The following is a 20,966-nucleotide window of genomic DNA, read 5'->3' as shown; positions in this document are numbered from 1 at the left end:
TTCTTGTGTTACAAGACATTTTCAAATACCATATTTCTTCTATAGTTATACTGTATGCAAAAACATGCATGCACTGTTACAGTATAAAATTACTTCAAAAAATTGGCATATTGAAACTGCAGACTTAAATTGGTTTTAGCCTGTAAGACATTACAAGGTTGTTTACATTTAAACAGTAAACATATTTTTCAAGTTTAGTAACTGAATGAAAACTCATCCTTAATCTGTTAACTCAGTATTTTTCTAGCACTTGGTGTAACCTGCCGTGTATTTTTTCAGCCACTTTGCTGTCTGACAGAATGGGTGGGAAGGTCAGCAATATAATTTTTGTGTGTTACAAAATGTAAAAGAAATCAATATTAATTCATTGTTAATCATTTGAACAACTTTTTAAACCACTCTAAAGGAACTGCAAGGTCGTTTACCTCATGAGAAGTTGAGTGATTTATTTGCATGATACTATACGAAACAAAGTGTGGCACAGAGTGCCTTGTCACAATCAGGGCACCAGTACTTTGTCTCTTTTCTCTTTCCATTGCTACCTATCTTCTGGTGGGTTTCTTCTTTGAATTACCCAGGACAATATCAAGAAGTCATTGTCTCAGAAATCGAGAAGGGGCTGATATTTATGTATGGCCCTTTGACTGTTTCTGTACCACTATTCCAGACGAACATTTCACGGCCCTTTGACTGTTTCTGTACCACTATTCCAGACGAACATTTCACTGGCAAGTTCAGCTAAAAATCCATTCTACTTAAGCATCCTTCTTCTTGTAGATAATAAAAGCATTCAAAACACACCAGCACCAGCAGGTAGAACATCTTCTAATAGTGTTTGTTGATGTTCTCTAGCCAGTTTGTAGGTGTATCAACTCCTCTCATGTTCTTGTTGTAATCTAGAAAAAGGGGTGGTTTCTACACTACTCATTTCCTTGCTTGAACATCCTTCATGCTGTCATCATGGATGGTGCCGACTAAGGTAACGTCCCTTCAAATTTATATTTCAGAACCATTTTCTTCTTGCAGAAAGCTGCAATTGCTTCTTTCCTGTACAGTTATAATTTAGCCCCCTTTAGTATGCCTGGAAATTCTTTCCTATTTGCTCTCATAATCTCCACAACATCAGCATTTCTGATCTTCAGTGTTTGAACTAGTATATCCATTGTCATAAGAGAGACAGAAACTTTTACCAATGCCATATGCTAATTCTAGAACAATTCTGGATAAAAATTGCTCCCTGGGGTATCATTTTCCATATACAGTGTCTTTCCTGTATAAACTACAAAAGTCCACAGATATCCAGAACTACTTTCACAAAGCTTGTATAATTTCATGTCATATCTGCTCCTTTTCAATGGAATAAATTGCACTCGTCTTAGTCTTCCTTTTCTGTAGGAGGAACTCATCGATGCAGATGTTTTGTTCAGGGGTATATGCAGAAGTCCGGCTCCATAGGTAAATGGTTAGCGTGCTGACGTTTGGTCACAGTGGTCTCGGGTTCCATTCCCGGCAGGGTCGGGAATTTTAACCATCATTGATTACTATTGCTGACTCCAGGGCTGGATGTATGTGCTGTCATTCCATCCTCATCACGACGTGCAGGTCACCTACAGACGTCAAATCAAAAGATCTGCACCTGGCGAGCTGAACATGTCCTCGGACACTCCTGGCACTAAAAGTGAAACGCCATTTTATTTCATTACTGGGACTCTGGGATGATACCGTCAGAAATAATCTGGAGGCAGTTATGAAAAATCCTTGTCAGCATTTCACCTACAGATAGTAGTGATATACCGCAATAGTTTCAAGTACCTAGGGAGTGAACTAATACAAAATATAAGGTGGAGAGATTAGCAAGAGGGTGCAACATGGCAATGCATCCTCCCAGAGTGTAAGAAACCTTGCCTGGAATAAAGAAGTACCAAGGAAGTGTAAAGAGATAATATACAAAATGTATTATGCACCTCTATTGACCTATGCGGCTGAGACCTGGACAGTGGCAAGTAGGGAGGAGAGTAGAATTCAAGCCAGTGAAATGAAATATCCACGAAGTATGACAGGAAAGAAAAGGGAAGGCAGATTGAGAAACGAAGATGTGAGAAAGGAGGTCGGAATGGAAACCTAAATGAGAGAACTGATAGGAGTAATCTAAGACGGTTTGGAAATGTAAACAGGATGGAGGAGAAAAGAATATCAAACCAGATAATAGAGATGAAGTTTAATGGAGAGAGAGCAAAGGGTGACCTGCAACAAGGTGGATAAATTCAATAAAGAGGAGTGGAGTGCAAGAACTGGCCTGGGACAAAATGATGGAAGAGAAATGGCAGAAGGAGAGAGGAAGGTTGGAAAGTGCCTTAAATGCCCTGAACCAGCAGGAGCTGGATAAGGGAAAGGGATGATGATGATGATGAAGATTATGAGTTGCCATGAACACTGTGATCACCTTTCTTGATGATTGTGGTGACAGTGGCATTTTTCAGTTCACCAGATACTGCTCTGATTTCCCAAATTTTGAGGATGAGAGTGAAAATCCTCATTTGATTGACCACCAGCTTGAATTAATTCCAGATGTATGTTATCTGGACCAGGTGCCTTTCTAGGTTTCAGTTGATTGAGAGCTACGGTAAGTTGGTGAAACTGCCATCCATTGTTGTTTGGGTTGTTGAGGCACATCATGAAGAAAGTCTTCAGCAGCAGTGGAAGGACAATTCAGAAGTGTGGAAAAATGCTCCTTCCAATGCTTCAAGATTTCAAGACTGTCAGTAAGTGGTAGAGTTGTCAGCACTAGATATTTGATAATATTATGAAAATCAGAGGCTATGAAATAATCTTGAAGTTTAAACATGTTAAACTTTCTTCTGCACAAGTTTTGGAAGTGCCTAGGTAGTTTAGGGTGTACGGAGATCCTGAGTTGACAAATAAGAAGTTTGTAATCTGTCCAACAATCATCAATACTTCTTGCCGTTCTGGTAATATATGAAGGGAAAAATAGTATTCAGAAGATGGCTAAAATGTTTTGACTCATCGAGGTAATAATAAATAGCAACCATTCAATATCAATAAAGCAGATTGCCAGGAATGCATTTCCAATCAGAAGGACTGAATTACAGTTTTATGCAATCTACTGGAATATATCATAAATGAGCACAAAAATCCCACAGCATTGGAAAGTCACTGCTTTTGCATAACTCTGTAATGATTGTCGCTTTATCCCACCATACTCAAAAATCTTGTTCTAGAAGACTTCTTCTGACGCATTGTTGGAATGCAATATTGAGGAATTCCAGAGTAAGGAGCAAAATTTAAAGTGTCCCTTTTCTGAACACCAATGATATTCAATAATTTAGAATTCAGAATTTGTCTAGACATAATAGTCTCATAATAGTCTGGTTCATGGTGTGGGTTACTGTAGTCACGTCCTAGTTCATGAACCATGGGCAACGGCAGAGTGGCCTAGTAAGTGGTCCTGAAAGTCGGGATACCAGTTGCTATGGAATGGGAGTGGGCATCTTGGACATATTCTGAGTCATACCCACCTTTGTGGTCAGATGGCTAGGACATTTCAATCCATCATGGTTCCTAACCCGTTAGGGGAGAGATCCTCACTTGGACTACGTGCAAGTAGGGTACCATCCTGCTACATGAATTTACCGAGCTCAGAACATTTTAAGCAAGTCTCAGACCTATGGAAGTAACAGAGTCCCACTCCCATTTGACAGGCAAGGGACTCCTTGGAAACAACTTGGCAAAAGAAAAGGAATTTGATGGGGAGCTATCAATATTAATGGGGCTTATGGAGCAAGGAAAGTAGAAGTCACTGAGTCAGCAAAGAGGATGCATATGGATGTGCTAGGAGTAAGTGATATTAGGGTAAGGGGAGATAACGAAGAAGAGATAGGAATATAAAATGAAATTGACGGGCGTTAGAAAGGGAAGAGCAGAGTATGGGGTAGGGCTGTTTATCAGGAATACCATTGCATGCAACATAGTTTCTATTAGGCACGTAAATGAGAGAATGATGTGGGTAGATTTGTCAGTTGGAGGAATTAGGACAATAATTGTCTCAGTGTTTTCACCAAGTGAGGGTGCAGATGAGTATAAAATTGACAAGTTTTATGAAGCATTGAGTGACATCATAGTCAGGGTCAACAGCAAGGATAGATTAGTGCTAATGGGCGATTTCAATGCAAGAGTTGGAAACAGAACTGAAGGATACGAAAGGGTAATTGGTAAATATGGGGAAGATATGGAAGCTAATGGGAATGGGAAGCATTTGCTGGATTTCTGTACTAGTATGGATTTAGCAGTTATGAATACATTTTTCACGCATAAGGCTATCCACCACTACACGTAGAAGGCTAGGGATTCCAGATCCATAATAGACTATATCTTAATCAACTTCGAATTCAGGAAGTGTGTAAGGAATTTATGATTTTTCTCGGGATTTTTTGATGATACAGACCACTATCTGATCTGTAGTGAAGTAAGTATCTCTAGGCCTAGGATAGAGAAAGTGAAGTCTGTCTGCAAACAAATAAGGAAAGAAAATCTCCAGGATAAGGAAATTAGACAGAAGTACATGGATATGATTAGTGAGAAGTTTTGAACAGTAGACAGTAAACAGGTTCAGGATACAGAAACAGAATGGGTGGCATACAGGGATGCTGTAGTAGAAACAGCAAGGGAATGCCTAGGAACAACTGTGTGCAAAGATGGGAAAAAGCCAACATCTTGGTGGAATGATGAAGTGAGAGCAGCTTGTAAATGTAAAAAGGAGGCTTATCAGAAATGGCTCCAAACAAGGGCCGATGCAGACAGGGAATTGTATGTACATGAAGAAACAGAGCGAAACAAATAGTTGTTGAATCTAAAAAGATGTCATGGGAAGATTTTGGTAATAACCTGGAAAGGCTAGGTCAAGCAGCATGGAAAACTTTCTAGACAGTAATAAAGAATCTTAGGATGGGAGGGAAAAAGGAAAGGAACTGTGTTTTGGTTAATTCAGGTGAACTCATAATAGATCCCAGGGGATCACCGGAGAGGTGGAGGGAATATTTTTTAACATCATCTCAACGTAAAAGGAAATCTTCCTGGTGGTGTTGCGAACAGCCAAGCTCATGGGGAGGAGTAAAATGATGTTAGTGAAATTATGCTTGAGGAAGTGGAAAGGGTGGTAAATAAACTCCATTTTTATAAAGCAGCCGGAATAGATGAAATTAGACCTGAAATGAAGAAGTACAGTGGGAAGGTAGGGATGAAATGGCTTCATAGAGTAGTAAGATTAGCATGGAGTGTTGGTAAGGTACCTTCAGATTGGACAAAAGCAGTAATTGCATCTATCTATAAGCAAGGGAACAGGAAGGATTGCAACAACTATCAAGGTATATCATTGATTAGTTATACCAGGCAAGGTATTCACTGGCATCTTGGAAGGGAGGGTGTGATCGGTGGTTAAGAGGAAGTTGGATGAAAACCAGTGTGGTTTCGACCACAGAGATCAGATTTTCAGTATGTGCCAGGTAACTGAAACATGCTACAAGAGGAATAGATAGCTGTGTTTATGTTTCCTAGATCTAGAGAAAGCATACGGTAGAGTACCGAGAGAAAAGATGTTCGACATAATGGGGGACTATGGAATTAAAAGTAGATTATTAAAATCAATCACAAAGGCATTTATGTGGACAATTGGGCTTCATTGAGAATTGATGGTAGAATGAGTTCTTGATTCAGGTTACTTACAGGGGTTACACTTTACAAAGGTGAAAAATGAGAGTATCCTCCTAATTCAATACAATAAATATTCCGTCATTAGACGGAGTAAACAAATTCAAACATGTTTCGGCTTGTTTGAGCCATCTTCAGTGAAAAATGAGGGGAGATTTGAAATAATTTACATAATATAAGTTGAAAAAATGCTAAAAAACATAATGAAGGAGCAAATGATAAAACAAACAAAAGAGAGCCTAGACGGAAACAAAATTAGTTTAAATATACAATATTTACATCAATATGTGGAGCAAAAAGCAACTCACTGTGACAAAATTCAGTGAAAAGGTGTTAATTTAAAATAATAATTGAAACTAAACACTGTGTTAACCTAAGAAAACAAAGGAATGAAAAAACAAATGATGCAGACGGAAATGAACAATAGCAGCACATGGTGAGGTTGTGGATCTCATAGTTTACAAAATATTGTTTAGTAACAATAACAAACAGGTTGAAATCACTGTCGAAAATCATCCTTCTAGAAACCCATCACATTAAATTGGTCAGGAGGGGAGCAGGAGCAAACATTTTTGAGAAACCAAGCCTGATATGACGTGCAGGCAAAAAGCCTGTGACAAGGAAAAAACACCAATGAAATTTAAAGCTTTAGAAACAACACCATTCTCAAAATCTTCTCAATCTAGCGGTCCCTTTCTTGATTATTGTTTCATAATATTGGCTGGTGTCTTGCCTTATTCAATGCAAGAGTTGGGTTAGACAAGGTTAGACAAGGCTGTAATCTTCCACCTTTGCTGTTCGTAGTTTATATCGATCATCTGCTGAAAGGTATAAAGTGGCAGGGAGAGAATTCAGTTAGGCAGAAATGTAGTAAGCTGTCTGGCCTATGCTGATGACTTGGTCTTAATGGCAGATTGTGCCAAAAGCCTGCAGTCTAATATCATGGAACTTGAAAATAGGTGCAATGAGTATGGTATGAAAATTAGCCTTTCGAAGACTAAATTGATGTCAGTAGGTAAGAAATTCAACAGAATTGAATGTTAGATTGGTGATACAAAGGTGGAACAGGTAAATAATTTTAAGTATTTAGACTGTGTGTTCTCCCAGGATGGTAATAGAATAAGTGAGATTGAATCAAGTTGCAGTAAAGCTAATGCAGTGAGCTCGCAGTTGTGATCAGCAGTATTCTGTAAGAAGGAAGTCAGCTCCCGTGACAAAACTATCTATACATCGGTCTGTTTTCAGACCAACTTCGCTTTATGGGAGCGAAAGCTGGGTGAACTCAGGATATCTTATTCATAAGTTAGAAGTAACAGACATGAAAGTAGCGAGAATGATTGCTGGTACAAACAGGTGGGAAAAATGGCAGGAGGGTACTCAGAATGAGGAAATAAAGGCTAAGTTAGGAATAAACTTGATGGATGAAGCTGTACGCTGAAACCAGCTTCAGTGGTGGGGTCATGCGAGGCGAATGGAGGACGATAGGTTACCTAGGAGAACAATGGTCTCCGTTATTGAGGGTAAGAGAAGTAGAGGGAGGCCAAGACGATGATGGTTAGACTCAGTTTATAATGATTTAAAGATAAGAGGTATAGAACTAAATGTGCCCACAGGACTAGTTGCAAATAGAGGAGTGTGGCAATGTTTAGTAAATTCACAGAGGCTTGCAGACTGAACGCCGAAAGGCATAGCACCGGGCAATTTGGCTGTGCAGTTAAGGGCGTGCAGCTGTAAGCTCCACCTGGGAGATAGTGGGTTCGAATCCCACTGTCGGCAGCCCTGAAGATGTTTTTCCATGGTTTCCATTTTCACACCAGGCAAATGCAGGGGCTGTACCTTAATTAAGGCCAGGACCACTTCCTTCCCATTCCTAGGCCTTTCATCTCCTATCGTCATCATAAGATCTATCTGTGTCGTTGCGACGTGAAGCAAATAGCAAAAATAAAGAGGAATAATGGTCTATAATGATAATGTATGTATGTATGTATGTATGTATGTATGTATGTATGTATGTATGTATGTGTGTAATAATAGTCTGTTCAGAGTTAATTTAAGCTTCAACTTGAATTATAAGAAATGACACAGTTATGAATTTTAATTTAAGATATGCACCACAGGTATAATTTCTCACCTCAGACAAATCCCTAGACCTTCACACACACAAGAAAAATTTTCTACATTGAAACAAAAATCTCACTCATTGTAATGTTGATGTATACACCTACCTGTAATATTCATCCTCTCTCATTTTTTGATAAACAAATGTGCTGAAGAGATTTTTTGGAACTGGTCTTGCTTTGAAAGGTTTTGGTGGAATGTTTGAGTCTCTCAGTTCTGGAGTTGAACAGCATAACTTTAATCTTCTCCTCTCTTCATCTCGTTTTACAAAACTGAAAGGTTTCATCTGCGATTTAAGTTCAGCAATGCACTGTCCTTTTATTTTCCTTCTTCTACATAAAAGAAACGTAGAGAAAGGAAGATCAGAAAGATACAAGGAGTGTGATGAATGCCTATGTTCACACAAAGAACAACAAAAATATTAAAATATTCAGGAATTCTCACGTGACTCATCATAATTAGAGTTTCATCGTAATTTTAATGTTTTCAAACAAGTTATAATATTTTAGTAGACAAAACTATGTTCATCAAATAGATAAGTCTAGTCAAAAATCAATGATGAAAATTATTACAAATTGAAAAACATAGGATGATTATTCATGTTCCACAATCTACCACATGTCTGTGTCACCTACGTACATTATTTCACAAAGGAAAGGTAAATTTTTTAACCTCTTCTGTAAGCAAGTGTTATCTTATCAATAATGTGAAATATGCTGTAGAGTAATTTCATGCAATGTTGTATGAACATATAAAAATGATAATAAAATATTAGACACCTGGAAGATGAGCTTCCATTAAAATATAACGTGAAAACAGAAATGAAGGTACATTACAGATAATGTCCGATGATTCTGGAATCCAGTTTTGATGGTAAGTCTTACCTCACCCACTTCTGTAAACATGCTTCTGAAGACACAATAAAACGGTTACTGATTTTTAAACAATGAAAATATATAACATACAGATTTCTAGTAAAAATAACATCCAATAATAAATACACTTCCCCCTGAGTGATATTAATTAATGTGAATGAACTGAGCTTATATTAAAGTAGTCTGGATATTCTGATAGTAATGTGAAATCTCCTCTTGAAGTCCTGAAGATGATACCAAAGATTTTCAATAATACAGTAGATTGGTTTACAGGCTGATAATATTTATCCTTTCACTTGATGATTTTATTTTCGTGAGATGATGAATGCTATATGTTAAATACACATTATTATTAAACTCATAATTTGTAACTAGACAAACTCACACCCTCACCCTACATAATAGGATATGAGAAAGGTTAATAAAAATCTTATTTCAAATTCTTCTGTATAGTTGAAATAAGTACAGTACCAGTTGTTCTTCTGCTCACCCACTTACTGAGGGATTTCCAGATGTAAATACCATACTGTGCTCCAGTCCCTACAATGACAGCATGACTGGAAATGAGTGCACTCACAAAAGCTCCTTATAAACTACAAGTCAATTAACACCTCTACTATGTATTCTTTCAAAACTGCAGACTATTAACAAAGGTGGTTACTCTTACTTGACCTTTACAACATACAAAGCTACTGAACATCAACTACATACATTATAATATAATGATACAAGGGCTGTAAATATAGCAGTGGCAATATAGATACAACACAATATTTAATGAACTAACAAGTATAACTGCATTACATTCCTTCAATGTAGTCACCCACAAAGTCTATTACCTTTTTGCCAAATGTCGGAAAACCATTGGTGACCGTTAGCAAAGTGTTCTCTGTTGGTGACAGCGACGGAGCACCCTACTGCGCGTAGTACAAATGCCACACCAGGTAATCAGCGGCCTCGGAGGGGTTCCTTCAACTTCAGAAACAGCTCAAAGTCATAAGGACTCATGTCTGGTGAGTTCAGAAGATGTTCCAAGACCTCATTCCGACCTGAACGAAACACCTTGACCCATAGTGCAACCATCCTATATGGTAATGCCTTCCCGCCACAGGCTTCATGTAATCCTCAATAACATTCTGATGCATTTCTTCCATGGGCAACCTCAATTTGATTGATTGATTGATTGATTGATTGATTGATTGATTGATTGATTGATTGATTGATTGATTGATTGATTGATTGATTGATTGATTGATTGAAAGTAGTCAGAATTTTGATTTTGGAGCATGACAATAGTTGACTGTACATGGAGTGGCAGGAAACATAATACCTGACATGGTAGATACAAAACATTCAGTTAACATACGATGATGGGGAACAGGAGAGTCATCATCAAATGTACACATGCCTTTGGTCTATCGCATAGAACAATTAGCTGTATTATTGGGTAAGTTGGGATTTCACAAATTCTGTGCATGGTGGTTCCATGAAAACTTTCTGAAGGCCATAAAACGGGGTAAAAAGAAGTGAAATAAGAGTTGAATTAGTTTTTATGAGGATACTTACATCTCAAAAACTGAAGGTTACAGATGTGAAAATTTGTATTTGGAATCTCCTTTAAAAATAAAGAAACGCGCATTTTGGGCAGGGGGTGGGGAATCAACTTGGTGGGGGGAGGGTGTGAATAAGGAGTTCACTTCTTTTTATGAGGACAGATATATCTCAAAACTGAAGATATTACAGTTGTGTTAATTGATATTTGGAAGCTCCTTTATAAATAAAAAAAAAACCATATCTTTTTGTTTTCAGAAAATCGACCTATGGGGGCAGGGTGAAAATAAGTAAAGGAGTGGAATTCTGTGTATGAGGATACTTTATATTCGCAGATACTGAAGATGTAACAGACATGAAAGTTGGTATTTTGAATCTCCTTTAAAAATAAAGGAACACGTATTTATTGTTTTCGGAAAGTCCACTAAGGGGGGGGGGGGGGGGGGGGGAGAGAGAGAGGTGGAAAGAAGTGAAGAAGTTGAATTCTTTTTTGTGAGGTTACTTATATCTCAAAAGATGAAGGTTACAGATGTGAAAATTGGTATTTGGAACCTCCTTTAAAAATAAAGAAACACACATTTTGGGCGGGGCTGGAGGATCAACTCTGTGGGGGTTGAAAAAGGATTTGAAATCTTTTTATGAGGATAGATATATCTCAAAAACTGAAGATGTTACAGTCGTGATAATTGATATTTGGAAGCTCCTTTCTTCTTCTTTTTCTTCTTCTTCTCCTTCGATTTTGGCCATCTAAGGACCATGGAAAGCAACTCTGTACATTCATATTATTCCTTCTTTTTTTTTTTACTTCCAAAAGTTCTTCACCCTTTCACTCTGCTGTTTCCTCCTCTCTTGTGTCCAGATGTTATTATTACCTTCCCTCTTTTCCTTCTCCTGGAAACCCTTGAAATTTTCTATCAGCCTTCTGAATGCTGTTGTGTCTTGTATTTCATTGTCTGTTATTCCAATCTCTGTCATATCTTTTTTTCCACCTTGGATCCACTGGTTACCATTCTTGCTCTTGTAAACATGGTTAAACACTCGTTTTGTCAATTTACTTTTATCCATCCTCATTGTGTGACCAAAAAATATAATTCTCCTCTTCCTGATCATGTCTAACAGCCTTTCATTTTCTTCATCGTTGTACAGATCTTTATTCCTCCTACGTCTAAACTCTCCTTCCTTCATTTTCAATGGTCCCCAAATTTTCCACAATATTCCCCTTTCTTTTTTCTCTATCTCTTCTATTTCACCAGCTTTCATAGAGAACATGCATTCTGTGGCATACAGACTCTCTGGTTTGATTACTGTGTTGTAGTATTTGATTTTAATTTTTCTTGAGAGATTCTTCTTATTGTAGGCATCTTTCGTAAGTTGGTATGCTAGTTCCATTTTCTTGCTCTTGATCTGTTTGCTTCCTTATCTAGTCCATTAACCTGAATTATTTCACCTAGGTATTTAAATTTATTAACCTTGTTGATTTTCCCGTACCGTACTCTGTTTTTTGCACTGTGGGTGCATCCCTAATATTTGACATGAATTTCGTCTTCTCAAAAGATATCTGATGTCCAACTTTTCCTGGTATTTGGGATTTGCTCTAAGGCAGACTCTATACTTCCAGAGAGGATTGCTATGTCATCAGCAAAGGCCAAACAGTTTATACCAACTACTTTCTGCTTTGAACCTAATCATATCTCATGATGGAGTCCCCTTTCTTTAATTCTTTCTTCCCATACTTTTATTAACTTTTCCAGGGTGATATTGAAAAGAATCAGGGAAAGCCTGACACCGGTTTTAATTTCAAATTCATCTGAGATCTCTCCCATAAATTTCACTCTGGACTTTGTTTCAGTCAGAGTTTGGCTAATTATATTGATTGATTTTGTGTCAAATCCAAAATCCTCTAAAATGTTCAATAGCAAAATTCTGTCTACTGAATTGTCCACTCTTTTGAAGTCCACAAAAGCTATGACATAGATTTTGTTCTTTGTAACCCTGTCTCGTATTATAGTTTTCAGGTTAGAATTTTTTTTTGTACATGATCTGCCTTTTCTGAACCCACCTTGGTATTTTCCAATTTGTTTGTTTATTACGGGTTCAATTGTATTATGAAGAGCTATTGACAGTATTTTATATGTAACTGCTACTAAGGAAATTTCTCTTTAATTGTTTGCATTTGTTTTGTCACTTCTTATATAATGGGTGTATCAGCATGTTCTTCTGATCATCAGGGATTTTCTCCATTCACCATATTTCTTGTACTATGTTTCTCAGTTCCTGTCTTGCTTGACTGCCTACTTCTTTCCACAGTTCTGCAACAATCAAATCTTTCCCTGCAGCCTTATTGTTTTTCAGACTTTGGATTATGTGATATAGTTCTTTCTCATCTGGTGGGTCTGAGGGTTTAGCTTTTGTTTGTGGTTGACTGAATTCTAATCTTTCTTCAGGTTCTCCACAGTTCAGTAGTTTTTCAAAATAACATGTCAAAATTTCACAATTTTCCTTTGTGTTCCGTCTGTTTTTTCCATTTTTATTTTTAAAACTGTGGCTGGGTGGTTGATACTTTGTTGTTTCCTCTATGAATGTTTTGTAAAAATTTATTGTATTATATTTAGTGAAATCTTCTTCAATTTACATGAGCCAACTACTTTCATATTTTCTCTTCACATTTCTTATAGTTTTAGAAGTTTGTTTCCACACTGTCTTGAAAGTCTGGAAATTCCTATCAGTTTTAGGGGAGTGCCACCTTCTCCAGGCTGTTAGTCTCTCATTTATGGCCTCTTCACATTCTTCATTCCACCATCTATGCTTCTTTTCTCTCTTCAGAGGACATAGTTCCTGTGCAGCTTTAGTTATTCTTGTTCTCAGATCCTCCCAGTTCTCCACACTGTCCTTTTCTAACTTCTCTTTCAATTTTTGGTTTACTTCCGAGTTATTTTTTAACATTCCAAAATCAAAGCTCCTTTATAAATAAAGAAACAAATATTTTTTGGTTTTTGGAAAATCCACTTAAGGGGGTGAAAAGAATTGAAAAAGCGGGTGAATTTTTTAAATGAGTACCGGTATATTTACGGTATATGTCGAAAACTCAATTGTTACAGTCATGAAACTTGGTATCTGGAATGTCCTTTAAAAATACAGGAACATGCATTTTTTTCTGGAAAAGACATTTCACAGGGATGAAGAGAAGTGAAGAAAGAGTTGAATTATTTTTTATTGAGGATGCTTATTTCTCAAAAACTGAAGATGATACAGACGTGAAAATTGGTAATTGGAATCTCCTTTAAAAAGTAAAGAAACATGTATTATTTTGTTTTTGGAGAATCCACTTAGGTGGGAGTGGGGGAGGGACTGATAAAGTGGTTGAATTTTTTTATGGAGACACTTATATCTCAAAAACGGAAGATATTATAGATGTGGAAATAGGTATTTGGAATCTCTTTTAAAAATAACAAAACATTTTATTTTTTCCTTTCTGGCTTGAGAAGAGACTGTTTCTCACATGTACAGTTCTATATCGCATGGTCATCTTAGCCCCAAAAGGCAATACCACAAAAGTGGCTTACAAAGAGTTTCTGGGATAAATGAAACTCAATTCTTTGGTGAGTTTTTAAACTTTAGGGATTTTAAGATAATGTCTTAGTACAACACCGAGTCCAGCCCCGTGGTTTTAGGGGGCAACGCGTCTGCCTGTCACTCGGTGGCCCCGGGTTCAATTCCCAGCTGGGTCAGTGTTTTTGAATTGTAAATGATTAATATCCCTGTCCTGAGGACTGAGTGTTTGTGTCATCACATTCAACACTTTACACTTCCACAATTTCCAAATACACGCAGGTTCATAACATATGGTGCAAAGTAGGTGCAAAAGATCTTTCTGGGTCGATGCCCCGAATAAAAAGCATTTTTTTAAAGTACAACACTGAGGAACGCTCCCTCTAAACAAATAACGAAATCCACGTGAACGAAGCCACAGGTAACTGCTAGTCTAAGATAAAATTCTAAAAGAATTTAATTGTATAAAGTCCACCTGTTAAATACACATCTGCCATTTGATAAATGGTCAGTCTAAAAAGCTACGTATAACATGTTTTGACCTAGCCTAGAGGTCATCATCAGCTAAAATAACATAAAGAAAGACATATACAAAAAACAGTAATACATAAACAACTTGAGATAAAATACAATCAACAAATGCAGTGGAAATCTATATTTCAATGTACATGGCTTCAATCTTATAATACACTCAATAAATGCAATGGAACTCTGTGTTTAAAATGTACATAGCTTCAAACTTGGACGAATTTCGTTGTAAGTATGGTTCCACACTACATATCTAAGATAAAATTCTAAAAGAATTTAATTGAATCAAGTCCACCTGTTCAATACATGTTTGCCATTTGATAAATGGTCTGTCTAAAAAGCTACATAGAACATGTTTCAAAAAACAAAAAATTTGATCTTAGTTAGAACTTCAGTTTTATATATATAGATTGCACCTGCATCTCTAAATTCCCAGATTTAAACGAAAGTTCAAAATTTAAGTAGAAGATAGCAGTTCCATGAGAGGAACAGTAAATTGAAATATAATCATTATGTAGAGGCTTTCTCAAACTCTTGCCTCAGATTAAGGATGATGAAGGTGACAGAGCAGAGATCTAGCTTTCTCTGCAAGGAATTCTCATCTGATCAAACACCCGACAAAATGGGACCTCCACTGATAGGAGGAATCCACTGTACTTTATATCAGGAGTGGCCAGAGTCAAGACCTTTGCGAATGTGAGCGAGAAGGAGAAGCACATGTCAGAAGTGTCATTAAAGCAAGATAGGGGAAGCATCAGTGGGCCGATAGTAGTTAGTAGTGGAGGACATGCTACTGGCAAGAGAGTGTGGGATGAAAGATCGCAGACCGATAGAAAATACTGATGAACTACAAATCTGCATTCAGGTAAGAGACAAAAAAACCTCAAATTTTCATTCTCATATGTCACAGCACTAGTATCTACAAACACTCTCTCAAACTCCCTGCTGCCAGGCCATGGAATACCCTCTCTCCCGTCATCAGGGACATGACTTCCCTTACGAAATTTATGGTTGACTGCCAAAGGTACTTGCTTGATTCATCAAACTGACTTGTGGGATGATCGAGCTATGAATGTATGAGCGAATGGTCAATTATTGTTGTGCATAGATTATACTGAAGAATGAATGCCGGGAATGTCTGAGGACAAGTTTGGCTTGCCAGGTATTTTGATTTGACTCCCGTAGGCGACCTGCGCGTTGTGATGGGGATGAAATTATGATAAAGACAACACATACAACTAGCCCCCGTGCCAGCAAAATTAACTAATGATGGTTAAAATTCCCGACCCTGCTGGGAATTGAATCCGGGTCTCCTGTGACCAAAGCCCAGCAACTTAACCATTTACTCATGGAGCTGGACATAGATTATAATTATGCAATAGAATTAGTCTTAGAGCTAGTGTAAATGGTCAAATAATACTGTATTAAGATTTTAATTACCTACATATTATGGTTAGTTTTAGAGTTATTGTAAATGGTCAGATTTTGTTCTACTTATATTATAATTTCAGAGTTATTGTTTTTCTCACTTTTATATTATTATTATTATTATTATTATTATTATTATTATTATTATTATTATTATTATTATTATTATTATTAATATTATTATTATTATTATTATTATTTATTTATTTATTTATTATTATTATTAATTACTGTATTGTTCAATTTTGTAGCATGTTAATTGAATTATTTGAATTATGAATTATGGAGCAATGGTTAAGTGTAAGAAAGGCTGCAGAGCTCTGAGTTTGCCAACAAAAAACACAATATCTCTCTACATTCACTGCAAAAATCTCTACCTGTGATTCCAATTCTTTACTTATGCCTCTGTAGCCTAATGGTTAGTGTTATTAGGTGCCTTCTCAGGGGACCAGATTCAATTCCCAGTACTGCCAGAAATTTAAGAATTGCAAGAGGGCTGGTATGTGGTTGAAATGGTACATGCAGCTCACCTCCAATGGGGGAGTGCCTGAAAAGAGCTGCACCACCTTGGGATGAGGACACAAGTTTGGTCCGCCTCCATAGCAAAACGGTTAGTGTTATTACCTGCTGTCCTCGGGGACCCGGGTTTGATTCCCAGTACTGCCAGAAATTAAAGAATGGCAGGAGGGCTGGTATATGGTTGAAATGGTACATGCAGCTCACCTTCATTGGGGGTGTGCCTGAAAAGAGCTGCACCACCTCGAGATGAGGACACGAGTTTCCTTTACTTTAATTCTACATATACATAAGAGAAAACAGAAAGATCTGATAGTACTGCCTTGCAGACCCATCCCCTTAATCACTAGAAGCAGTGTATATTTTCATTTTCTCTCAATATTCTTATCAATTTTGAGAAGTTCATAGTATCTTCCTTATCTTGAATGTATATGTTTGCCACACATGAATACACATGTCTTAATATATCAGTGTATAGCAGACCTTCTAATCTGATTAGAAATTAAGAAACAGGTAAAAAATGTTTGTACTTGAAGATGCTTAATTTGTCTATGGCTCATTTGCATTGCTTTTTTCTTTCTTTCTGATTTTCTATTCCTTTTGTTTATCACTCGTGTTACATTTATACAATATATACTGACTATTGTAACTGGAGCTAAGCTCTGCAGAATGTTGAAATAATTATGATCTACACTAATCTCTCTAACTTCCTCTCTCTCTCTCTCTCTCTCTCTCTCTGTCTCTCTCTTTGCCTCTCTGTGCATACATTTATACAAACATGTAATTGAGGAATATACTGTAATTGCAAACCATATTACGTTCACCCGTGGACATGTATTTTTCCATGTCCTCTTTCATGCTGCAAAATCAAATTGTGTCAAAGCATGTGTTTCTTTAAATAAATTAGGCTTGAAAAGTGCCTATCGTTTCAAATCTAATTTTGTCCAAATAAATTCCTGGAGCATGGGCATATTTTGTTACACTGGATACAATGGAAGTTCATTGCATTATTATGCTGGATATTCTGCAGATTAGGTGCCATTTGCTTACAACACCAGAGAGACTCAGCTCACTTGCAGTATGATGATGGATCTCAGTGTAGGGAAGCACTAAACATGGAAAACTGTCATTTTTGTCTATCCATAATAAACAATATTTCTTGTACAAGCATTAGTTACCTTCACTTACAATAAAGTTCTGTAATTTAAGTAATTCAGATTATTTGTAAAAATGAATTTACCATTCTGAGTGGATCAAATCATATTATGCCCATATTTTGTTAATCATTTTTCATAAAATTCAATTCTGAAATTGTTTCATTTACTGTGGTTCCTGAGTGCATGCATAATGTAGAACAAGTATGCTTTTACTGCTTTGTGAAATTTTGTTCAGTGGACTTAACATGCTTTACAATGATACTCCTCAAACACACCGGTAGTCACAGAGTACTAAGATTAATTAACTGTATAGTAGGTATAACTAATATACATCAACAATTACTCAAGGGTCATTTTCATTATAGCCTATTATTAAAATGAGGCTATCATTCCCAAATAATACTTTAATCCTCCTACCAGGTAACTAGCACTGTAAAGTGAATTGCAGTATTGCTTCTCCATTGAGAGGCTAACACATACATCTAGACAGACTCCTTTTCATTAGGATGAGCAAGAAGGTTGTCAAGATATTAACTGCTTCTTTCTTGAATAAAATTACTGTGTCCACCTATTCAATACAATTATATTTTGTAGCGATTAAATTCTACATGAAATATAAACACTAGTTAGGGACATGTTTTGCCCTAGTTTTGGGCATCTTCAGCCTAATACTAATCTTAAGGGCAAGCCTTCAATCTATTAACATTGGAACCTAATACTAAACTTAAATTAATATTAAATACTAAATACAATGGTCTTATGCTTATTACATATTTACATAGTTTACAATATGTACATTAATTAAATGCCAGAATTTGTGAACAAGGAAGCAATAAAATATTTTATTTTACAATGATTAGAAAACGTCTGAGACGTCTGGATGAAAGTTTATGCAAATGTGTAGGTATTGGCTAGAGATTGATCACAGCGTGAATTGGAGTATCTCCAACTGTTTGACTAGAGATTGATCACAGCGTGAATTGGGGCTTCTCCAACTTCATGGATGAACATTAGGTTGAAACTAGGGCAAAACATGTCCCTAACTAGTGTTCATATTTCATGTAGAACTTAATCACGACAAAATATAATTGTATTGAATAGGTGGACACAGTAATTTTATTCAAGAAAGAATTTTACTTATTGTATCTTCAATACGGAACAAAATGAGATTAGTTACTATTAACTGCTGCCGAACATTCAATGGAGAGTTATTGGCTGCACAAATAACTTGATTACCATACCAAATACCCAGACAACCAATGACTGGCTAGACATACAAACTGAAAAATTGAACAGCCAGGAATTAAAACCAGTATAGAGACAAAATCAAAGATCTTGGTGTAATGGAGAATTCAAGAATGGATATGGAATTTAACATAGCCTCCACTAATGTCAACCATACTGGCAGTTTACTAATTCCTTCATCATTAAAAAAAAAAGAAGCTGGACAAGTATGTAGTCTTAAATGATTGCTACAGGAAAATTTCTTTCCACCTAAGTCTTTCTTGAGGGTCTAGAAAAAATTGTAGTCACATGATGACAAATCAGACTGTAAGGCAGGCAATCCAGAGTTATTCAATGCATTTTTTCTGATTTGGATTTTCTAGCAGCACCAGTGTGGGTTCTAGCATTAACATTAAGAAACAGGACACTTCAGAGCAGAAATTTTGCATCTTTTGGAATGGGAGACCTCTCTAACCTTGCCTGAGAGTTCACAGTAGTATGAAGCATTGACAATTCATTGTTTAAACAGAAAAAACACACAGAACATATTTATCATTTCAAAAAATAGTCATGAGCATCTTGATGGGAGACAAACAGGTTTTGCCTTGATTGCTGCTGTTTCCTTTCTTGCATAGCGGCATACCCATGCTTCATCACATATCAGAATTTGCAACAAAAATGTTTCTCCCTCAGCTTCAAAGCTATCCAAGAAGCTTCTGGTAAATTTCAACTCAAACAGCTTTCTGATTTGGATTCAAAATTGTTTTCACCTACATCGAAGTGACTTTATGCATATCCAACTACTTTTTAATGACTGCCTGAACACTTTCACAGCTCATATACTTGCTGCACTCATTTCACAAACACCTATCAATGTGCCTTTGTGAAGAAGGTCTTGAACACTCAGTTTTGGTGAGTAGTAGTAGTAGCAGCAGCAGCAGCAGCAGCAGCAGCAGCAGCAGTAGTAGTAGTAGTAGTAGTAGTAGTAGTAGTAGTAGTAGTATCATCTTAGGAGCAGGCAGCTTTAAAAGCTGGAAAAGTCATGTGGGTAACATCTTTGTGTACATCACATGTGTCAGTAAATGATGACTAAATAAATCTTGATTTGATCCTAATAAAGATTCCCTGTCATAGGTAAATCTGCAAACAGTGAATGAAACCACTGTGAAATAATAAACAAAATATAAACAGAGATGAGACAGCTATGAAATTTTGAGGTAGAGAGTGTTTATTGATGGATCATTTTAGGAAATGTGCAACATGTTTATTAGAAAACACTCCAGAAGATATTTGTTCAATTCAACACCAGGTCAGAAAAAATGAACAAAGGTTCCTCAAATCTACGAGAAATGCAGCTTTTATGGGCTAGGAAACTATATGAAATATGTGTTATTTACAGTAGAACATGCATGCAAGGAGATGATGAGATTTTAATTTGGTGTTTGCTGATATAGTATTACGATCAAGTAATAGGTGTGATGCCATGTACCAAATGACAAAGTCAGTGGATGCATAAAGATTAGCAGTCAATATGAATGAAGGAGAATGAATGGAAACATCCTTTTGTTGGAAGTGAGCAAAGTAAGGAATTGAATTTTGAGTTCAGCCTGGGGGAGAAACGTGAATGTGTTCAACTATTTGGTTTCACTAATGGACAAGACTGACCAATGTGATATGGTGATATCCCACAGTACAGTTAGTATTTATAATCAATCACTACTGATCTTCATTTAAGGCAGTTGCCCAGGTGGCAGATTCTCTATCTGTAGTTTTCCTAGCCTTTCTTAAATGATTTCAAAGACATTGGAAATTTATTGAACATCTCCCTTGGTAAGTTATTCCAATCCCTAACTCCCCTTCCTATAAATGAATATTTGCCCCAATTTGTCCTCTTGAATTCCAACTTTATCTTCATATTGTGATCTTTCCTACTTTTAAAGAAACTACTCAAACTTATTCTTCCACTAATGTCATTCCACACCATCTCTCCACTGACAGCTCGGAACATACAGGTACCACCTAGTTAAGTAGCTTGTCTCCTCCCTTCTCCCAAGATTTCCCAGCCCAAACTTTGTAACATTTTTGTAATGCTACTCTTTTGTCAGAAATCACACAGAACAAACTTAGCTGCTTTTCTCTGGTTTTTTTCCACTTCTTCAATCAAGTAATCCTAGTGAGGGTCCCATATATTGGAACTATACTCTATTTGGGGTCTTACCACAGACTTACATGTCCTCTCCTTTACATCATTACTACAAAACCTAAATACTCCCATAACCATGTGCAGAGATCTGTA

The 20,966-nt window shown here is 36.7% G+C and overlaps 1 protein-coding gene across 1 annotated transcript in view; it reads right to left on the bottom strand.

The window, feature by feature from the left end:
* Nucleotides 1-20,966, bottom strand: part of LOC136864169 (protein FAM161B) — a 178,589-nt gene that overhangs the window by 120,221 nt on the left and 37,402 nt on the right. The window contains exon 3 of the mRNA XM_068225993.1: nucleotides 7,950-8,174. Within this exon, the coding sequence (XP_068082094.1) occupies nucleotides 7,950-8,174 (225 nt within the window). The remainder of the gene's footprint in view (nucleotides 1-7,949; nucleotides 8,175-20,966) is intronic.

This window comes from Anabrus simplex, chromosome 2, assembly GCF_040414725.1.
Source record: "Anabrus simplex isolate iqAnaSimp1 chromosome 2, ASM4041472v1, whole genome shotgun sequence".
Taxonomy (NCBI): domain Eukaryota; kingdom Metazoa; phylum Arthropoda; class Insecta; order Orthoptera; family Tettigoniidae; genus Anabrus; species Anabrus simplex.
Note: the sequence above shows the minus strand (reverse complement) of the source record. Positions and strands in the feature narration are given on the sequence as shown.